At 41.1% G+C, this 21,923-nt stretch overlaps 3 protein-coding genes across 3 annotated transcripts in view; 2 read left to right on the top strand and 1 right to left on the bottom strand.

The window, feature by feature from the left end:
- Positions 1-721: 721 nt before the first annotated feature.
- On the top strand, positions 722-16,807 carry LOC121370914 (putative glutathione-specific gamma-glutamylcyclotransferase 2). Its single transcript, XM_041496450.1, has 3 exons — positions 722-1,023; positions 15,347-15,382; positions 16,170-16,807. Exons 1-3 carry the CDS (start codon positions 841-843, stop codon positions 16,563-16,565), a joined length of 615 nt encoding a protein of 204 aa, XP_041352384.1. The 5' UTR covers positions 722-840; the 3' UTR covers positions 16,566-16,807.
- LOC121370915 lies at positions 13,119-14,323 on the bottom strand. Its single transcript, XM_041496451.1, has 2 exons — positions 13,779-14,323; positions 13,119-13,477 (listed from the first exon to the last, which is right to left on the bottom strand). The coding sequence occupies exons 1-2, from the start codon at positions 13,858-13,860 to the stop codon at positions 13,209-13,211; spliced, it is 351 nt and encodes a 116-aa protein (XP_041352385.1). The 5' UTR covers positions 13,861-14,323; the 3' UTR covers positions 13,119-13,208.
- Positions 16,808-18,473: 1,666 nt separating the features above from the next.
- Positions 18,474-21,923, top strand: part of LOC121370913 (putative glutathione-specific gamma-glutamylcyclotransferase 2) — a 5,582-nt gene continuing 2,132 nt past the window's right edge. The window contains exon 1 of the mRNA XM_041496449.1: positions 18,474-19,495. Within this exon, the coding sequence (XP_041352383.1) occupies positions 19,313-19,495 (183 nt within the window). The 5' untranslated portion in view covers positions 18,474-19,312. The remainder of the gene's footprint in view (positions 19,496-21,923) is intronic.

The raw sequence follows: 21,923 nt of genomic DNA on the forward strand, positions 1-21,923 counted from the left end.
TACCACTGAACTACGTCCCACCCTGCGTAAGAAAAAGAGTCCTTGCAGTATGACAGTCTTTGCAGAGTTGTTGTTTGTTGGTTGGCGTTGATTGTGTTTGGTTTTGGTTTTTGTTGGGGGTCGGGGTGTAGGGTGGGGTGTTTGTTTCGTGTTGTTTTCTGTTGTTGTTTTTTTGTCCAGGATAGTGTAGTAATATTATTACACCGATGCCATTGAACCGCTAGAACTCACTCTGGTCAGAAGGGCGAGTGCTTGCAAATGAGAGGTGATAGAACACGATGGTACCACCAGTCAAACTGTCCGCGGGCACTCAGCTTCCTGGGCCCCGTTCCACGAAGCGATCTTAGCCCTAAGATTAACTTAAGTACATAGGGTAGCTATGCGCTTAAGGTAATCTTAGGGCTAAGATCGTTTCGTGGGACGGGGTCCTGGACAGTGGGTTAGTGTGTGGGTTTTTGTTTTGTTTTTTGTTAGTGGTTAATGGGAGATAAGTCGGTATATTAATCTGACACCTACCCACCGAGTCGTTGAACCCACTCTGGGTGGGAGCCGGTAAAGAGATGCCAACCCAGTACCTACACCACTGAGACCGTTTTGTAAAATAGTTGTCGTCACAAGCTGATGCAATTTCAGGTCAACAATTATTCTGACCAATCACGTGGAAGAGTACTCCAGGTCACACAAAATGATTGGTTGAAAAATATAAAAACCGGCTGTGATAGTTCGGATAAAGAAACACCAGTATACACATACTGTTTTAGGTCCAGTACTTACACGTGTGTGAGTTATAAACGATAAAAGTCTCACACAGTGGTACCGCGCTCAGGTCAACCGATTACCATGAACTGCGACAAACTGGTGGACGAACTCTTGAAGAAGAACCCCACCATATGGGTGTTCGGCTACGGGTCGCTGTTGTGGAAACCCAACTTCGAGCACAAGTCGAGAAGGGTGGATCACATCCGAGGGTTTGTTCGAAGATTTTGGCAGGGAAACACAACTTACAGAGGAACACCGAATGAGGTAATTATTTCACTGTTTGTTATTTTTTGTGTGACACACAAACACACACACACACACACACACACACAGAGAGAGAGAGAGAGAGAGAGAGAGAGAGAGAGAGAGAGAGAGAGAGAGAGAGAGAGAGAGGAGAGAGAGAGAGAGAGAGAGAGAGAGAGAGACACACGCACAGACACACACACATTCCCTTCCGTGTGTTATTTTAGACAAGGGTGAAAATCTCGCACCCGCCCCTAAATCCGACACTGCGGACACTGAAGATACCACACCACACCACACCACACCATACCATACCACACCACACACACACATACAAACACACACACACACAAATACACACGTACACACACACACATACACACGCTCTTACACAAACATACACACGTACACACACTCATACACACATACACACACATACAAACATACACAAATACACACGTACACACACACATACACACACACACACATACACATACACACGCATACACACACACAAACACACACACACCGCCCCTGACACAATATAATATTCTAATCCTATGCAAGTAATACCTGTTAACTTTGATGTATGACAATATAAAATATTATATTTATATTATGAAAATAAGAAAAGCCAAATTGAACAAAGATGTCATTAAAAATATTATATATGAAAAGTTGAATGTTGAAAAATTTAGATTTTATAAAAGTTGTAACTATAAAGAATTTGATGAGTATTGGTCACCTTGGTTCAGTGTTTTAGAAAAAGTAACAATTAATAGGAACATATTGTGATAAGAGCAGAGAAATGTAAGGTTGGTAATACAGTTTGTTACGTATGATGGACATATATAACTCGGGACTTGTCTAAAACCTGTTGTTCTTTTTCTACATCAGTCTTCTGTATGTGCGTGTGTGTATCTGTGTACATGAGAGAGTTAGTTTGTGTTGTTGCTTTGGTATAATGTTTTCTCTTTTTTATTTTGTGCAGTTATGTCTATACATGTGTGTAAGGTAATGTTTCAGGGCCCATCCCTGACATTGCCAAATTGTTTTTGCTGGGACAATAAACAATTTTTTTAAAAATTCAAAAATTCAAAAACAAAAAACACTTTGATGTATGTTTATACTTTACAATAAAACAAACGTCACATGTAGGCAAATACACGTTTATAGCTTCCCTATTTCTTTCCAGGTGCAGCAGGTTAAAATGAACAGGCATACTTTATGTACGTCTGTCACTGTGTCATGTTGAGGAAATGGTTTCAGTATTAAACGGGGTTTTGGGTGGGTTTTCTTTATCCTCTGTATAAAGATAAAAACAATTCTAGCTTGTGCCACTGTGACGGAACATGCTCTTATTTTAGTTTTTCGCCTGTGGCGATATTAATTGTTTTAGAGGGCCGTGTGCAGTCCCAATATGCACTTAGACTAGGTGGGCACTTTGTTACGTAATACCTCCGCGCGACCGTACCCTCTAATACACACCCAGACCAGATGTGGAGGCCATGTGGCCAGTAGTTACGTAATACCTCCGCGAGTTCTGTTTTACGACCTTGTTTTCCGAGCGGGTGGCGTCATCTAGTCTGACCATCTAACATAAAATGTCGTCTTGGTCGCTGTGGAAAAATCACATGATAGGGGGAGGACCGCGATGTGCCCCCAGGCGATATTCGGGATTTTGTAATAAATAGCTAGGATTTAGATTTATCGGTGAGAAACAAAAGGAAGGCTCCCAGGGAACGTTAGTCTGTTTGGACTTGGTAAATATATTTTTTTCTGCTCTGTTGTATAACCTTGAGGTGATTGATGTGACTTTAAATATTTTAATACTGTATTATACCAATATTATTTAGACAGTGTTTCCGGTAACTGACGAAGTAAATTGTAGGCTTCACTGTTCTAAAAAAATATAAAGCTTAGCTGGTCATCCTAGAGGACCTAGGTAAACTGTAGGCTATTGTCTGTATTGTGTTAGGTACCAGTATTAATTCTGTATTACAAGGTTACTGAATGAGTAATTAAGGGTTAATTAAAAATTAACCAGTTAGGAATAGAGTTGTAATTCCTTATTAATTAAGTTCCCCTGGCAGCGTTTTTCAATTATCACACGTGTGTGTGTTATATCACGGTGAAGTGATTAGAATATTATGTAAACTAGACACCTAGTGATTAACTAATTAAGTGATTAGTTCTGGGTTGTTATTATTATTGTTGTTGTTAATTAACTACTGCGGCAGTACATTTGCTAGCGTAGTATTAATACAGATTCCAAAGTGTATTGTGTTTTGTTGTGTTTTCTAGTGAACTAAACGTGCTATATCTATATACTTTATATAAGATCTTATCTCTGATATACCTAGAGCCGAGCCACTCGGGTATACACTGCCCGATACAGAGAGATCTAATAGATATACAGTTAGGAGAGATATTTGATAATCGTGTTTTATTCAGTTACGGGTATTATAGGATCCTATAATACCCGTAACTGAATAAAACACGATTATCCAAATATCTCTCCTAATTGTATATCTATTAGATCTCTCTGCATCGGGTAGGCTACTACCCAAGTGGCCCGACGCTAGGAGTAATCAGAGATAAGATCTGATATAAATATATCTATGTAGCACGTTTAGAATCACTTTGGAATCTGTATTAACTCTAACGCTGACAAATGTACTTGCCGCAGTAGTTAATTAACAACAACAATATAATAACAACCCAGAGCTAATCACTTAATTAGTTAATCACTAGGTGTCTAGTTTACACAATATTCTAATCACTTCACCGTGATAAAGACACACACGTGTGATAATTGAGAAACGCTGCCAGGGGAACTTAATTAATAAAGGAATTACAACTCTATTCCTAACTGGTTAATTTTTAATTAAAACTTAAATTTTCATTCAGTAACCTTGTAATACAGAATTAATACTCGTACATATCACAATAAAGACAATAACCTACAGTTTACCTAGGTCCTCTAGGATGACCGGCTAAGCTTTATCTTACCAAATACTCGTATAAAAATATTTAAAAAGTGACGCCTACAATTTACTTCGTCAGATTACCGGAGACACTGTCTAAAGAATATTGGTATAATACAGTATTAAAATATTTAAAGTCACATCAGTCACATCAAGGTTATACAACAGAGCAGAAATATATATTTACCAAGTCCGGTCTGAACTAATATATTTCGTTCAGTTGGACCACGTCCGTTCCCCTGGATACTTCCAATGTTTCTCCCCGATATATCTAAAATCCTATCTATTTATTCAAAAATCTCAGACTAGTCCGGAGTCAGCGAATATCGCCTGGGGGCACAACACGGTACCTCACCTATCATGTGATATTTCCACAACTCCCAGAGACGGTATATTTTCTTAGATGGCCAGACCGACCGTCGCCAGTTCGCTAGAAATACCCCGGTCGTAAACCGAACTACCGGAGGTATTACGTAACCACTGTGCCCACCTGGTCTAAGTGCATATTGGGACGCAGGACTACCACCGTCGCGCGGGGGTATTACGTAACCACTCTCCACATGGCCTCCACACCTGGTCTGGGTGTGTATTAGGATGCACGGTCGCGCGGAGGTATTACGTAACCAAGCTGTACTAGCCCCCAACACAATGGACATAGCCACAGGCGAAAAGATAAAAGCATGTTCCGTCACACACACCCACCTCAAAAAGGATGTTTCCTCTACTCTAGGAATAGGGAAATATACTACATTTAAACAAAACAAAATGTGCGTTAACCGACGCATCCGGGCATTTATAACACATAGTAATAAGGTGACTACCAGTAATCACACTGAGTCTCTGAGTCTCTGAGTCCCTGGTATACAATAAAATATATAAAAACAAAAACAGAAATCAAGAACGTCAACACATTATCACAACGTTCAACTTCGGGACAGGGCATCAGCGATTACATTGGATGTGCCCTTGATATGTTCAATGGTAATTGGGAATTCCTGCAGAAGAAGCTCCATCTCAAAACTCTGGTTGGTGGCTTTCATTCTGTGAATGAAAGTAAGCGGATTATAGTCAGTAAAGACAACCACTTGATGCAATGCCGATTTCGCGTAGATCTGAAAATGCTTCAGAGCTTGTACCATGGCCAAAGCTTCCTTCTCTATAGTGGAATAGTTCACCTGGTGTTTGTCAAACTTTTTGGAGAAGAAACTTACAGGATGGTCCAGTCCATTTTCATCTTCTTGGAACAGCACAGCTCCAGCTCCCACGTCACTGGCATCCACAGCCACCTTGAAAGGCATTCGGTAGTCTGGTGCTGCCATCACGGGAGACGAGGAGACCATCTGCTTAAGACGGTTGAATGACTTCTCGCATTCATCTGACCACTGGAACTTCGATTCCTTTTTTAGCAGCGATGTGATGGGGGCAGCTACCGTCGCAAATTTAGCACAGAAACGACGATAATAACCGGCCATACCAAGAAACCGGCGAACTTCACGACGGTTGGTCGGTGAAGGATACTGGCTGATACTTAGTGTCTTGGCCTGCAGTGGGGCGACGCAACCATGTCTGACAGTATGACCTAAGTAGGTCACTGAAACTTTCACGAATTCACATTTACCTAGGTTCACATTCAAGTTAGCTTTCTGTAGACGACTGAATATTTGTTGTAAACCGGTTAAATGTTCATCCCAAGTGTCGGTGGCTAACACCACATCGTCCAGATACACACTGACGTTTTCTAAGTCTGATAACACGTGGTTCATCATCCTTTGAAAGGCAGCAGGGGCAGTCTTCAGACCAAACGGCATCACTCGAAATTGGAAGAGGCCGTCAGGTGTGATGATCGCCAGAATGTCCTTAGCTTTCTTCGTTAACGGAATGGCATAAAAACCCTTCAATAGGTCCAATTTGGTGATGTATTGAGCATGTCCAACTCGGTCGATGCAATCGTCAAGGCGGGGTAGAGGGTAGGCATCTGCCTTGATGAGTTGATTCACGCGACGTAGGTCAGCACACACCCGGAAACTGTTATCTCCCTTTTGAATTAGTATAACAGGTGATGCCCACTGACTGTTTGATGGTTCCAGAATGTCGTGTTCCAACATGTAATCTATCTCCTTTTTCAGTGCCGCACGTTTTACAGGGTTTATCCGATAGGCATGCTGTCGAATCGGTGTAGCGTTGGGTTCCAAGCGCACATCCTGGATTAAGGTATTGGTAACCGTTGGAAAGTCCTGACAAATGGAAACATTGTCTTGTATCAACGTAGTCAACTTTGCTCGCTGGGGGCTGTCAAGGTGCTGTAGATAAGAACTCAAGTCTGCTAGAATCTGGCTGTTGGTTAATCTGATCTCTGCAGTCTTGACATCATCACAGGAAATTGAGTGACTCTCAATTTGGACAGGTAACACTGGAACTATCGGCAGTCTGTCAAAATAACCTTTTAGCAAATTGATGTGACAATACCTACTTTTCCTAACCCTATCAGGAGTGTTTATCACATACCCTGTCTCATTAACCCGTTTGTGCACAACATAGGGACCGAAATACCGGTTCTGTAATGAACCCCGTTTAATGGGAAGGTACAGCAGCACTTTATCCCATGGTTTAAATTCCCGACTCCTAGTCTTCCTATCAAACACTAATTTTATTTTGCTCTGAGCATAGCTCAGATGCGTCCTAGCTAGTTCGGTTGCCTGCCACAACCTAACTCTAACTCTCCCTACATAAATCAGCAGGTTTTCGGCATTATCCTTGTCTAACCAACTATCTTTTACTAATTTGAGAGGGCCTCGGGCTGAATGCCCATAGACCAACTCAAATGGGGTGAATCCTAAAGATTCTTGCTTCGCATCCCGTGCTGTGAACAACACGAAAGGGATTGACTGGTCCCAGTCAGTACCATTGTCGAAACAATGGCAGCGAAGCATACTTTTCATGCTCTGGTGGAAACGTTCTATTGCGCCCTGGCTCTCAGGGTGGAATGCAGCAGAACGAATCTGTCGTATACCTAACATAGACAGTACTTGCTGGATCAACTTGCTCAGTAAGTTCGTACCCCGGTCGCTTTGAATTTCGCCTGGTAAACCTGTATACGTGAAGTATTTAAGCAGCGCACTAGCTACAACAGATGCAGTAACATTCCTTAAGGGAATCGCCTCTGGAAAACGCGTAGTTAAGCACATAATTGTTAATAAGAATTGGTTGCCTGAACGCGTTTTCGGTAATAGCCCCACGACATTTATCAATACTTTTGAAAAGGCTTCCCCAACTATGGCAACCTTCTGCAGGGGGTAGGGAGGAATTAGCTGATTTGGTTTCCCCACAACCTGACACACATGACATGATATACAATGCTTACTGACATCTGCAAACATTTCCTTCCAATAAAACTCTGAGGCAAGTTTACTACGAGTCTTATTCCGCCCTAAGTGGCCAGCAAACACGTCCTCATGTGCTAACAATAACAATGACGGACGGTACTTAGAGGGCACCACAATTCTACATCTTGTCACACATTCCTCACTATCAGGCACAACCTTCTCCACACTCTTATTCATTAATACTCCCTTGTCTATATAATAACCTGACATCTGATCCTCCATCTCACCCTCAGTTAACAATGTAGTGCGAGCTGCCAACAAATTTGGGTCAGCCCCTTGCTCTAGGATTAACTCTTGTCTATTACAAGGTAAGTCCCCTCTATCAAACACAACTGGTTCATATACCCTCTGCGGGAGGTCAACAGGTTCCACCACATTTAGTTCCTCAGTTGACTTATCTACCATTTTACTGATAACCTCATCCACTCCAATTTCATGGCTCACACACGTATCAGACAAATCACAATTATCCTCTGGGTCTCGTGCTACCCTTCTGGCCATAGCCCTAGTCATTACACACGCAGGATATCTAATCTCATCAACCTCACACTCTTCTATTGGTAAAGGGCTGTCTTCAATTAACAATTTGTCACCTTGCGGCTGGCAACACTGACTAGTCAAATCGTTACCCAACAAAACTCCTATGTTTTCAAAAGGCAAGTCCTTCACAACACCCATAATGACTGGTCCCGTCACAAACTTCGAACACAAGAAAACGTTATGTAACCGGACAACCATATTTTCCCCAGTAACTGAGGTTAAGGCCAAACTACGTCCTGTATCTGAATTCTCAATACCAGCAAAACAATCTGACGCTATAAGAGACTGGCTACACCCTGTATCACGATAGACTGATATTGCCTTAGGACTCAACTCTTGTTTTACATCACAAACCATACCAGTGGACACATACGGGTTTACCTTCTCTGCCATGGGACTAACCATTAACTCTCTCGCTAACGGAGCTGACCTCACTAAACCGACCACTTGTGCATTATCGCGTTTCCTTTTAAAACAGTCCCCGACAAGATGGTTATCCTTTTTACAGTAATTGCAATGTGCACAAAAAGTTCGTGCATTGGCTGATAATGCAGGTTTATCCTTACTTTGCCCACCAGGTGCATTCCTTGCCTGACTAGCTGACTAACTAGATTACTCTCCCCGATAGTTACTTTCCCGGGGAAAACCTGGCTGAAATTTCTTCTTATCACCCTGTTGTATATAGCTACCCTGTACTGCCTGAGCTTTGTGTATTAACACGTAATCATCTGCCACTATGCCTGCCTCCTCTATTTTTTTGATATCACGATCCTCTAAATGAATACGTAAGCTAACTGGTAATCCATTTTTAATGTTCTGTAAGATCAACAATTCCTGTAACTCGGTATATGACCCTACCTGATGAGAAACCACCCATTTATCAAACATCCCTGCTTTCTTAGCCACGAACTCACTATAAGACTGACCCTGCATTTTTTTCAACTCGCTATGCCGTAAGCGATAATCCTCAGGTCGTAACTCATAAGCCCTCAACACTGCAGACTTAACTAGGTCGTACTGACTTGCTCGCCCATCACTCATTGAATTATAAGCTACGCTAGCCTTCCCCTTAAACTTAGACACGGCTAACAATGTCCACTTAGACTGCGGCCAATTTAGCTGCTTAGCGGCCCATTCAAAAAGTTGGAAGAACATATCTACCTCCTGGTCGTCAAATACAGGCACCGATCTATAAGCCTCCGACATGTTAAACCCATTTCCTGCCTCCCGTCTAACTACTTCAGTATTCAACTTTAACTCATGTTCCACTTTTAATTTTGCTAACTGGAATTCTCTATCCCTATCTCTCTTTTTTCTACCTCTATCTTCTTTTTCTCTATCTCTCTCTTTCTCTCTCTACTCTACCGCTTTCTTCTCTTTCTCTATCCCTCTCTTCTCTTTCTCTATCCCTCTCTCTATCTCTCTCTCTCTCTCTCTCTTCTCTATCTAATGCACGTTCTTCTCTTTCGTACTCAAGCTTTTTAAAAGCTAACTGTTGTTCCATACTCAACTCATTGATCGCTATCTCTGGAACAATCTCACTGTCTTCCATAACAGAGCTATCACCAAAAACTTCCTGGATAATAATTGTCCTTATATCTCCAAATGTTTTAGCTGATGTTAAATCAATTTCTCGCTCACTCGCGATTTCAACTAATTCGGCCTTACGCGCCCGCTTTATCTCCACTACACTGAGCGTATCCAGCAAATTCTTATCCATGTTTAGATATGACGCACTTATTATTATTTCTAGTGAACAACGTTGCTACTTCTAGTGAATTTGTAAAAAAAAATTATAAAGCCCCCATTTACAAACCATACTTTTCAAATATGCATGTCCCGTTTCAGATCCGGGACGAGCACCCCAATTTTTATTCCTTTCACGGGGATCCTATAATACCCGTAACTGAATAAAACACGATTATCCAAATATCTCTCCTAACTGTATATCTATTAGATCTCTCTGTATCGGGCAGGCTACTACCCGAGTGGCCCGGCTCTAGGAGTAATCAGAGATAAGATCTGATATAAATATATCTATGTAGCACGTTTAGTTCACTAGAAAACTCAACAAAACACAATACACTTTGGAATCTGTATTAACTTGCCGCAGTAGTTAATTAACAACAACAATATAATAACAACCCAGAGCTAATCACTTAATTAGTTAATCACTAGGTGTCTAGTTTACACAATATTCTAATCACTTCACCGTGATACAACACACACACACGTGATAATTGAGAAACGCTGCCAGGGGAACTTAATTAATAAAGGAATTACAACTCTATTCCTAACTGGTTAATTTTTAATTAACCCTTAAATTCTCATTCAGTAACCTTGTAATACAGAATTAATACTGGTACATATCACAATAAAGACAATAACCTACAGTTTACCTAGGTCCTCTAGGATGACCGGCTAAGCTTTATCTTACCAAATACTCGTATAAAAATATTAGAACAGTGAAGCCTACAATTTACTTCGTCAGATTACCGGAGACACTGTCTAAAGAATATTGGTATAATACAGTATTAAAATATTTAAAGTCACATCAATCACATCAAGGTTATACAACAGAGCAGAAATATATATTTACCAAGTTCGGTCTGAAATAATATATTTCGTTCAGTTGGACCACGTCCGTTCCCCTGGATACTTCCAATGTTTCTCCCCGATATATCTAAAATCCTATCTATTTATTCAAAAATCTCAGACTAGTCCGGAGACTGGGGGCACAACGCGGTACCTCACCTATCATGTGATATTTCCACAACTCCCAGAGACGGTATATTTTCTTGGATGGCCAGACCGGCCGTCGCCAGTTCGCTAAAAATACCCCGGTCGTAAACCGAACTATCGGAGGTATTACGTAACCACTGTGCCCAACTGGTCTAAGTGCATATTGGGCGCAGGACTACCACCGTCGCGCGGGGGTATTACGTAACCACTCTCCACATGGCCTCCACACCTGGTCTGGGTGTGTATTAGGATGCACGGTCGCGCGGAGGTATTACGTAACCAAGCTGCACTAGCCCCCAACACAATGGACATAGCCACAGGCGAAAAGATAAGAGCATGTTCCATCACACACATATTAAAATGTGTGCCCTCCCCTAGTAGAAATTACCCCCACCCCCACCATTTCAAATATCTTTACTACAGGCCTGTTGTAACTTCAGTTCTGTTTAATGTGCAACATAAAGAGCTTATTCGGAAATTAGGCATCCCTCCAAATATGTAACGAGAAATCTTTGCACCCTTTTAGTAAAGCGCCCTCCAAACTCCTATAGCGATATGTGCCGCTCTGTATTCGATTAGGTAGGACTTTCCTTTGGCACTGTCACGTATAAAAAACATTATAAATACTTATCATAGAGTTAGGGTTAGGGTTAGGATTAGTGACAGTGCCACAGGAAGGTCCTTTCTTCGATTATAATATAAATTGTCTTATTCTTACAGACAGATTAAACGGGTGTCCATACTCAGGCCCGTACGCAGGATTTTTAATGGGTGGGTGCGAATTGCTCGTGATGGGACCAACAACGGCCGTGGGCTAAGACTCAACATAAAAATAACCCCTCAAAACAACAACGATTACGTAACGTTATTTAAATTTAATAGAGAAAATGGACCTTTAGTAATTTGGGGGGTGCGCACACTCGTCACGCATCCCCCCCCCCCCCCCCCCCCCCCCCCCCCCCCTGCGTACGGGCCTGATACTGGGTTATTGACGTTCGATAAATGTGAGAAAATTGTTTATATCACGTTCAGTGTAACAGCTGCCCGGTACGCACGCCTAATATATTCACGTGTCATTTAAGAATTGAATGTGAATTTTTTTTAGTTTCATGCTAGTATGAAACGCAAAACCGCTTTACACACTGTATGAATGGCGTAGCGCGTTAGCGCGAAGCCATTCATAATAAAGTGTGTAAAGCGGTTTCACATTCAATTCTTATAATTCCAAACACATAACCATGTCATTAATGTAACGCTTTTTGAAATAAAAAGTGAACTCTATTTTCCAAATATTTACTATTTTATTAACACGAAATTCATACTCAACATTAGCTTTGAAACCCTGTGGTGGTTCGGCTTTTCCCGTCAATAGCCGAATGAGAGAATGACAATGTTACAATCATTAACACAATTCATATTAATTTTTTGCATTAAATGTCAATACCAACTAGAAACATTTTAAATTAACTATAAACATATAACGTAAGTAATTTCAATAACTTTTAACCTGTCTGAAGGGACCTATTTTGTATGGTATAATTTATATGTGAAGCGGTTGGTGTATGAATATTTAACTACGAACTGTGTATGGGCGCCATTTTTTTTATTACTGTCCAGATTTACCAATTACGACTTTGAAATTACAGTTATCAAATTTTGAGTGCGTGAAAATTCCATGTGTTGATAGGCTGGACATGGAGAAAGTGGTTTCAAAGTTTCCGGAAATAGATAAAACAGGTGTGTCGCGAGTTTCTGTGTTTACTGGCCTTGTAATTGTGGAAGTGGCGACAACACAGGATGCTTTTGGCGTGTGTGTGACTTCAAGTGGTGCGACACAAGTATTCGTGAGATTTGACAGTGCCATGCTCATGTTTCGTTTTTGAAAAGTGGAACATTCTCTGTTGTAGCTTCGAATTGAAGCTTCGTTCCTGTGACCCGACATGTACATGATATGCCTAGTTTCAAAACCCGAGTCGTTTAAAGATTGGATCGCAGTGGCGCGCAAACTATGTGCTGTGTACGTCATACTACAATGCGCGTTACTGCTAATGGTTGGCATGAACTGACTGAATTTTGTTTTTGAAATCGCTTTTGTAAAATACCAAATTCCATTGGAATTATACACTTTTTTGGATCGGCAAAATAGATTTTTAGCTGTGGGATCACAGTGAGACAGATATTGTTTCACGGAATTTACCGGACATGTTTGCGTATCAGGCTTGCTATATAAACGTTTATCATTTGGACCGTCGTGATCATGGATGCCACCCTGTTTGTTTTTCTGTTTTGTTTCGTGACTTAAAGTAATGTACTTTAGGCCCTCGTCATCTTTTAAAAACAACAGAGATTCTTTAGACAGCTGGGTGTGGAATTCCAAACCGCGTGTGACGAAGTGAATTGATATCAAGTACCACACGCGGAATTGCAATATTTCTGGTGTTTCGTCACTCCAAAGGTAATTGTTGATTTTATTTAAGTCGGAACTACCCAATTATTGGTTTATGTTTCGTTGCACGCGATGTTCCGGATTCCATCATGACTTTCAGTTTACCGTTCAGTAAATCATTTGCTTTTTTAAACTCTTATCTTTCACAATATCTATGTTCCTATCACTGTCATGCAAATGCCTGTTTAGAGCCCCTCTAATGTTTATTAAAGTGTTTTTATGGTATTCCCCGACTTGTTTCTCGGGCAGCCTCCTTTTTCTCCCTTCGGTCACCAGTGGTGCTGTTGACGCGTAAAACGACCTCAGTAACAATGCCAGTTTTGTCGCCTCTACCGTTGTGAAATCTGGACAGGGGATGCCACTCTCGACACACCATGCTGAAAAACAAGTACGGATGTATATAGAAAATTCTTCAGTTTAGCGGGAAACGGGGTGGGTCCGGAGTTAGTGCCAAGACATGTAAATATGTTACATTTTTAGTTATTTATAATTTAAAAAAAAAGTATTGTTGAAAATGTTTAGTCAGTGATTTCATTTTGTTTTAAATGCATAACCTACTCTTCTCACGACATCGCAGGCTGCACGATATCACATTTGCGTAAACAAATAAATGGATTTATAATTATTGAAAAAAAGAAAAAAAAGTTGTCTTTTTAGGTTCATTAAAAAAATAATTACCTTCAAAAACATTCATGCCCCATTTTGTGTTTCTTTTAGTAGATGCTGATTGCCGTTTTTCTTCAATTGCTTTCATTTCCATTTCTGTAACTTTCCCAACGACACTTTTCTTCTGATTGCACTACTAAATTCTGCTGCTCCATTGTTTCTGCCACTTGTGATAAAAGTTTATCTAATTCCTCATCAGACTCCATTTTATTTGCTTCAAACAAAGATGAAAACGACGTGTTTAAATTAAAATCTCCACAAAATTGTATAGGAACATCTGACATGTTACGATGTCTAACGCTGACACTTGGAAGTTTGACAGCAGACGATTACTGTATTGATGTCTAAAAATAGAATCTCAAGGAAATTCCCCGGGGATTCCTTTGTTGACATAATTCATAAAGTAGTTTCGGCTATAAGCCAAAAATAGCGCTAAACCGAGATTCATGGTGCTGGCCTCAGATTACAGTTATCTTCCCATTTGGTTGTCGAAAATCCGGAAGTTTCACCGCGCAAGTAGTCTGCTGTTTGACTGTGATTATTTCATGGCAGACAGCTATGAAGTGGCAACTGTTCGACTGAAGTGACAGGGGATAGCATGTAGTTTGTAAACATGTGTAACTTGCTGACATTGAAGACTTGTTTGTGGTAATTCCGGCCCATGCAAAAGTAGTGCTTTTTGTGTAAAATGGGTGTACTCCGGTCTGGTTTAGAGGGTGTGTCTGTTTAAACCAATATGCTGGGAGAAAGAGCCGGACAACAGGGGTTGTCCTTTTCAGGGTATGTGTCCCCCATGCAGGCAAAGGTACATACAAAACCTCACGGGCCTGCTGATATTAATAAAAATGTTATAGCCACTAAGGCTATATAGAAACATATAGCGAAATTAATTGTGGTCTGAGGCCTGCTATGAATGTCAGTTTTTATCATCACGTGATACGAATTTGACCAATCTAAGGCTTTAGAACAAAGGCATTTTTAGAGATTGGAATTATTGTAGTATAGCGTGTGTGGTATGCGTGTTGTTTTGTCCTGTGACACAAAGCTTTCATCTTCCTGTATTGCTGTGTGACGTTCATTTTCCACTTCTACAGTCGTTAAAGAGCACTGAATAAACACGTGTGATGTACTAAATTAATTAAAGGGACATACCCTAGTTTTTAAACTCTAAGGCATGTTTTTGACTATTAGAGCCGTTTTTGATAACTGACATCATACTTTACTTAGATTTTTTTTTTTTTAGATTATCCATTTCCGTACATTACAAGTGTTTTTGGTCATCCTGGTGTTTTTAATATCACAAAATGCATTTCTCATATTGTAAAAGTGTGTTACAGGTTTGTAGATTAACTAAACTTGGTGTTAATTTTCACGGGTTGAAACTAGGGTGTGTCCCTTTAAACGAATGTCAGCGAAACGTTGTATTCCCAATGCAAAACAGTGACGTGCTCGCGCACACGCACACACAAACGCAAACACACACATACATATACACACCCCATTCCACCACTCCCAAAAACATACTTATAATTGGCATCAAATTACGTAATGAAATAACCGCATGTGTTTGTGTTTTGCAGCCTGGACGCGTGGCAAACCTTGTGGAGTCAGAAGGGGTATGTTTTAAAATATAAATACCAACTTTTATTGTTACTGTGTTCTGTTCAAACCTGCATGCATATACGTTTTTAGGTTCACCATTTACATAGTGTTCGGGGCATCTATTCTAATACCTGACCACGCCGTTGCTATGTCACATAGAGCAGCTCATGCTCCCGACAGGTACACACAGACACACACACACACGCACGCGCGCACACACACACACAAACAACACACACACACACACGTATATGTACACACGCGCACACACACACACATCCACACACACATCCATCCACACGCACACGTACACGAACACACACACACGTACACACACACAACATAACCCATGAGCTACAGAGGGGGACTTGCGCCTTTTCGAAGCTTCTTCATCTTTTCTATGATCCAAAGATGGAAAACTTGCGCCTTCTCCAACACTCATCTCCAACCCCGACCCCGACCCCGACTTCGCCATGATCCGAAGAGGAAAAACTCCCCTTCGCTTCGTCCCATAAGAATACTGTACACTGAAACAAAATTGCCTTTCTCCTCTTCTAAGTGGATTATGGGTTCGTCCTACACAAATGTTCACCAAAAAAGATAAGCTCTTATGTTATTCATATATACCGTACATAATATATTGACATAATTATATACCACCAGTTTCTCTTTTTCATTGCTGTCGGACTGACAATAAATATCAGACCTAGACATTTGTCTTGACAAACTAACACAACAGATTTATAATCATAAATGTTTTTTGACATGATAAGAAATGTAATTGTGTATTATTCATTACAGGGCATTGTGTGGGGAGTCGCCTTTCAAGTAACTGGGAAGGAACAAGTAACCAGAGCTCTAGACCACCTCACTAACCGGGAATGCACGAATGGCGGCTACACGAGCCTCGTGACGACATTCTACCCCCGGGACAAGAACAATTGTGTTCCCGTCCTGGTGTTCACGGCCACTGAAGACAACCCGTGTTACCTTGGAGACGCCGATCTGCCTCAGATGTCCAAGCAGATCGTCACCGCCAAAGGGCACGCCGGCAGCAACGTGGAGTACGTCACTAAAATTGCCGATTACGTCCGAAAGCACATTCCGGAAGACAACGACGAGCATCTGTTTGACCTTGATAAAAGAGTCCGTGAGGATCTGAAGACCTTGAACGCTTGTGTTGTCACCTACTGGTGATTCACGCCGGAAATCGGCACGGATGGTTTTTGGACAGAAATTTTAGGAATATGGCCATCCCATTCAATTAAATCTTCAACTTATAGTAGATTTGCGATGCATATCAGTTAATTTTTTCATTGCTGAAGACTACTGGCGCACTAGCGACCATGTCATCATGATCTAGACTATGTGATGGAGCTGTTTGACTCAAATTTACACATTTGTCGAGAGTTGTAATAAAAGCTAATTATGTCACTCTTGCTATAGACTGGACTGTTTGAAAATACGGGGACATTTCATGACAAAATTAATAATATTAACATGGGCATAAATGTAATGACATGGTATTTTCTTGAACAATGAAATAAGCTCAACGTTAATTAGCTACTAGCAAAAGGCGTAATTGACAAGAACATAGGGAAAAGAGACACATATTTTTCTGTGCGATGTGGCTGATAGAAAATTATTTTTATTCGTAGTTTAGCTTGGGGTTTTGACGTTTCTATCATATACATAAAATAATGTGATGACATTAATGCGACTGTCGTCAAAGCATTTGGATTTTTAAAACAGCAATACTAAGTTGGTTTTGATAATTGTCTTCTTTAAGGATACAGTTTGACTGGTTTTCAAAACACCGAGCGTCTGGAAACAAAGAATGGATATCTGATATTTCTATATCCTGCATTTGATGGATAGATCTGAAAGAAATCGTGGAAATGAATCACTTTTCTACAAAATAGTACAAATAAATAAATGAAAGCAAAAAAAAAAAAAAAAAAAAAAAATCAACACCAACCACCAAATTACAACCCTGCAAGGACTCTTATAATCACAAGTTGTTATCTACCGGCCTCGGTGACATAGTAGTTAAGACATGTAACTGGTGGGTATTGGGTTCACTCCCCGGTTCCGGCTCCCACCAACTGACGAGGTGAAAGACCACTACACCGACTTCTGTCTCTCGCGAACTAGTAACCACTAACCCACTGTCCCAGACAGTCAGTCCAGATAACTGAGCTGTATGCCCAGTTGGATATAAGCATGAAAAACTAAGCTGAAAGGAACTCGTTATCTAGCTGGGTTTTTTTTTATTTCATTTCCATGTTTATTCAAGCACGCTTTCCAGGCAGGTTTCCTGGGCGCTGGCTTAACCACCAAGCCACTGAGGATGGTAGATAACGTCTTTATAATAATACATGATTGTATGAAAGTTTAGACAGTATGAAAGTTTGGATGTCAAACATTTTAGAGGGAAAACCAACTTCATGTTTCTATTGGTGGCATGGTATCTTCCATAGAGACCATCCTACAGAGATGATAGCACATACCACAACCTTTTATATACCAGTCTTGGTGCACTGGCAAGAGCGAGACGTAGCCCAGTGGTAAAGCGTTCGCTTGATGCGCGGTCAGTTTGGGGTCGATCCCGCCATTGGGCCCATTGGGCTATTTCTCGCTCTAGCCAGTGCACCACGACTGGTACATCAAAGGCCGTGGTATGTGTTATCCTGTCTATGGGATGGTGCATATAAAAGATCCCTTGCTGCTAATCGAAAAGAGTAGCCCATGAAGTGGCGACAGCGGGTTTCCTGCCTCAATATCTGTGTGGTCCTTAACCATATGTCCGACGCCATATGACCGTAAATAAAATGTGTTGAGTGCGTTGTTAAATAAACCATTTTCTTCCTTCCTTGGTGCACTGGCTGGACCGAGAAATAGTCCAACGGGCCCACCGACTGGGATCGATTCTAGACCGGCAGCGCATCAGGCGAGCGGTTTACCACTGAACTACGTCCCACTCTGCGTAAGAAAATGTCCTTGCAGTATGACAGTCTTTGCAGAGTTGTTGTTTGTTGGTTGGTTTTGTTTTTGTTGGGGGTTGGGGTGTAGGGTGGGATGTTTGTTTCGTGTTGTTTTCTGTTGTTGTTTTTTTGTCCAGGATAGTGTAGTAATATTATTACACCGACGCCATTGAACCGCTAGAACTCACTCTGGTCAGAAGGGCGAGTGCTTGTAAATGAGAGGTGATAGAACACGATGGTACCACCAGTCAAACTGTCCGCGGGCACTCAGCTTCCTGGGCCCCGTTCCACGAAGCCATCTTAGCCCTAAGATTAACTTAAGTACATAGGGTAGCTATGCGCTTACGGTAATCTTAGGGTTAAGATCGTTTCGTGGAACGGGCCCTGAACACCACTGGTTCGTGAATAGTTAATTTTCATTTAAACTTAGCTTCGTCCTTATGTCCTTTTAAGCACGCTGTCCTGGGCACATACCTCAGCTATCCGTGCATAGGGTACCTTATGCGCTTACGGTAATCTTAGGGCTAAGATCGTTTCGTGGGACGGGGTCCTGGACAGTGGGTTAGTGTGTGGGTTTTTGTTTTGTTTTTTGTTAGTGGTTAATGGGAGATAAGTCGGTATATTAGTCTTACACCTACCCACCGAGTCGTTGAACCCACTCTGGGTGGGAGCCGGTAAAGAGATGCCAACCCAGTACCTACACCACAGACCGGTTTGTAAAATAGTTGTCGTCACAAGCTGATGCAATTTCAGGTCAACAATTATTCTGACCAATCACGCGGAAGAGTACTCCAGTTCACACAAAATGATTGGTTGAAAGATATAAAAACCGGCTGTGACAGCTCGGATAAACAAACACCAGTATACACATACTGTTTTAGGTCCAGTACTTACACGTGTGTGAGTTATAAACGATAAAAGTCTCACACAGTGGTACCGCGCTCAGGTCAACCGATTACCATGAACTGCGACAAACTGGTGGACGAACTCTTGAAGAAGAACCCTACCATATGGGTGTTCGGCTACGGGTCGCTGTTGTGGAAACCCAACTTCGAGCACAAGTCGAGAAGGGTGGGTCACATCCGAGGGTTTGTTCGAAGATTTTGGCAGGGAAACACAACTTACAGAGGAACACCGAATGAGGTAATTATTTCACTGTGTTATTTTTTGTGTGACACACACACAGACAGAAAGAAAGAAAGAAAGAAAGAAATGTTTTATTTAACGACGCACTCAACACATTTTATTTACGGTTATATGGCGTCAGACATATGGTTAAGGACCACACAGATTTTGAGAGGAAACCCGCTGTCGCCACTACATGGGCTACTCTTCCGATTAGCAGCAAGGGATCTTTTATTTGCGCTTCCCACAGGCAGGATAGCACAAACCATGGCCTTTGTTGAACCAGTTATGGATCACTGGTCGGTGCAAGTGGTTTACACCTACCCATTGAGCCTTGCGGAGCACACACTCAGGGTTTGGAGTCGGTATCTGGATTAAAAATCCCATGCCTCGACTGGGATCCGAACCCAGTACCTACCAGCCTGTAGACCGATGGCCTGCCACGACGCCACCGAGGCCGGTACACAGAGAGAGAGAGAGAGAGAGAGAGAGAGATATATACACACAGACACACACGCACGCACACAGACACACACACACACACACACACACACATTCCATTCCGTGTGTTATTTTAGACAAGGGTGGAAATCTCGCACCCGCCTCTAAATCCGACACTGGGGACTGCTGTATGTACGTACTGAAGATACCACACCACACCACACCACACCACACCACACCACACCATACCACACCACACCATACCACACACACACACACACACACACACACACACACATACAAACACACAAATACACACGTACACACACATACACACGCTCGTACACACACTCATACATACACAAACATACACAAATACACACGTACACACACATACACATACACACGCACACGCACACACAAACACAAACACACACACCGCCCCTGACACAATATAATATTCTAATCCTATGCAAGTAATACCTGTTAACTTTGATGTATGACAATATAAAATATTATATTTATATTATGAAAATAAGAAAAGCCAAATTAAACAAAGATGCCATTAAAAATATTATATATGAAAAGCTGAATGTTGAAAAATTTAGATTTTATAAAAGTTGTAACTAAAGAATTTGATGAGTATTGGTCACCTTGGTTCAGTGTTTTAGAAACAAGTAACAATTAATAGGAACATATTGTGATAAGAGCAGAGAAATGTAAGGTTGGTAATACAGTTTGTTACGTATGATGGACATATATAACTCGGGACTTGTCTAAAACCTGTTGTTCTTTTTCTACATCAGTCTTCTGTATGTGTGTGTGTGCGTGTGTATGTGTGTATCTGTGTACATGAGATAGTTAGTTTGTGGGGGGGGGGGGGGTTGTTGCTTTGGTATAATGTTTTCTCGTTTTTATTTTGTGCAGTTATGTCTATTCATGTGTGTAAGGTAATGTATCAGGGCCCCATCCCTGACATTGCCAAATTGTTTTTGCTGGGACAATAAATAATTTAAAAAAAAAAAAAAAAAAACTTTGATGTATGTTTATACTTTACAATAAAACAAACGTCACATGTAGGCCTATACGTTTATAGCTTCCCTATTTCCTTCCAGGTGCAGCAGGTTAAAATGAACAGGCATACTTTATGTACGTCTGTCACTGTGTCATGTTGAGGAAATGGTTTCAGTATTAAACTGGGTTTTGGGTGGGTTTTCTTTATCCTGTATAAAGATAAAAACAAATCTAGCTTGTGCCACACATTAAAATGTGTGCCCTCCCCTACTAGAAATTACCCCCACCCCCGCCATTTCAAATATCGTTACTACAGGCCTGTTGTAACTTCAGTTCTGTTTAATGCAACATAAAGAGCTTATTCGGAAATTAGGCATCCCTCCAAATATGTAACGAGAAATCTTTCCACCTTTTTAGTAAAGCGCCCTCCAAACTCCTATAGCGATATGTGCCGCTCTATATTCGATTAGGTAGGACTTTCCTTTGGCACTGTCATGTATAAAAAAAAAAAACATTATAAATACTTACAATAAATAGAGTTAGGTTAGGGTTAGGATTAGGATTAGTGACAGTGCCACAGGAAAGTCCTTCCTTCGATTATAATATAAAATGTCTTGTTTTTACAGACAGATTAAACGGGTGTCAATACTGGGTTATTGACGTTCGATAAATATGTGAGAAAATTGTTTATATCACGTTCAGTGTAACAGCTGCCCGGTACGCACGCCTAATATATTCACGTGTCATTGTAGTATAGCTTGTGTGTGGTATGCGTGTTGGTGTTTTGTCCTGTGACACAAAGCTTTCATCTAACTGTATTGCTGTGTGACGTTCATTTTCCACTTGTACAGTCGTTAAAGAGCACTGAATAAACACGTGTGATGTACTAAATTAATTAAAGGGACATACCCTAGTTTTTAAACACTAAGGCATGTTTTTGACTATTAGAGCCGTTTTTTTGTAACTGAAATCATACTTTACTTAGATTTTA

This window comes from Gigantopelta aegis, chromosome 4, assembly GCF_016097555.1.
Source record: "Gigantopelta aegis isolate Gae_Host chromosome 4, Gae_host_genome, whole genome shotgun sequence".
Taxonomy (NCBI): Eukaryota; Metazoa; Mollusca; class Gastropoda; order Neomphalida; family Peltospiridae; genus Gigantopelta; species Gigantopelta aegis.

Bases quoted from the DNA above. Each gene is read 5' to 3' on its own strand.
- LOC121370914 (XM_041496450.1), top strand. From the start codon at position 841: ATGAACTGCGACAAACTGGTGGACGAACTCTTGAAGAAGAACCCCACC. The intron at 1,024-15,346 runs GTAATTATTTCA...TGTGTTTTGCAG, and splicing joins ACAGAGGAACACCGAATGAG to CCTGGACGCGTGGCAAACCT. The intron at 15,383-16,169 runs GTATGTTTTAAA...TATTCATTACAG, and splicing joins ACCTTGTGGAGTCAGAAGGG to GGCATTGTGTGGGGAGTCGC.
- LOC121370915 (XM_041496451.1), bottom strand. From the start codon at position 13,860: ATGGAAATGAAAGCAATTGAAGAAAAACGGCAATCAGCATCTACTAAA. The intron at 13,478-13,778 runs GTAATTATTTTT...CTTGTTTTTCAG, and splicing joins GGGCATGAATGTTTTTGAAG to CATGGTGTGTCGAGAGTGGC.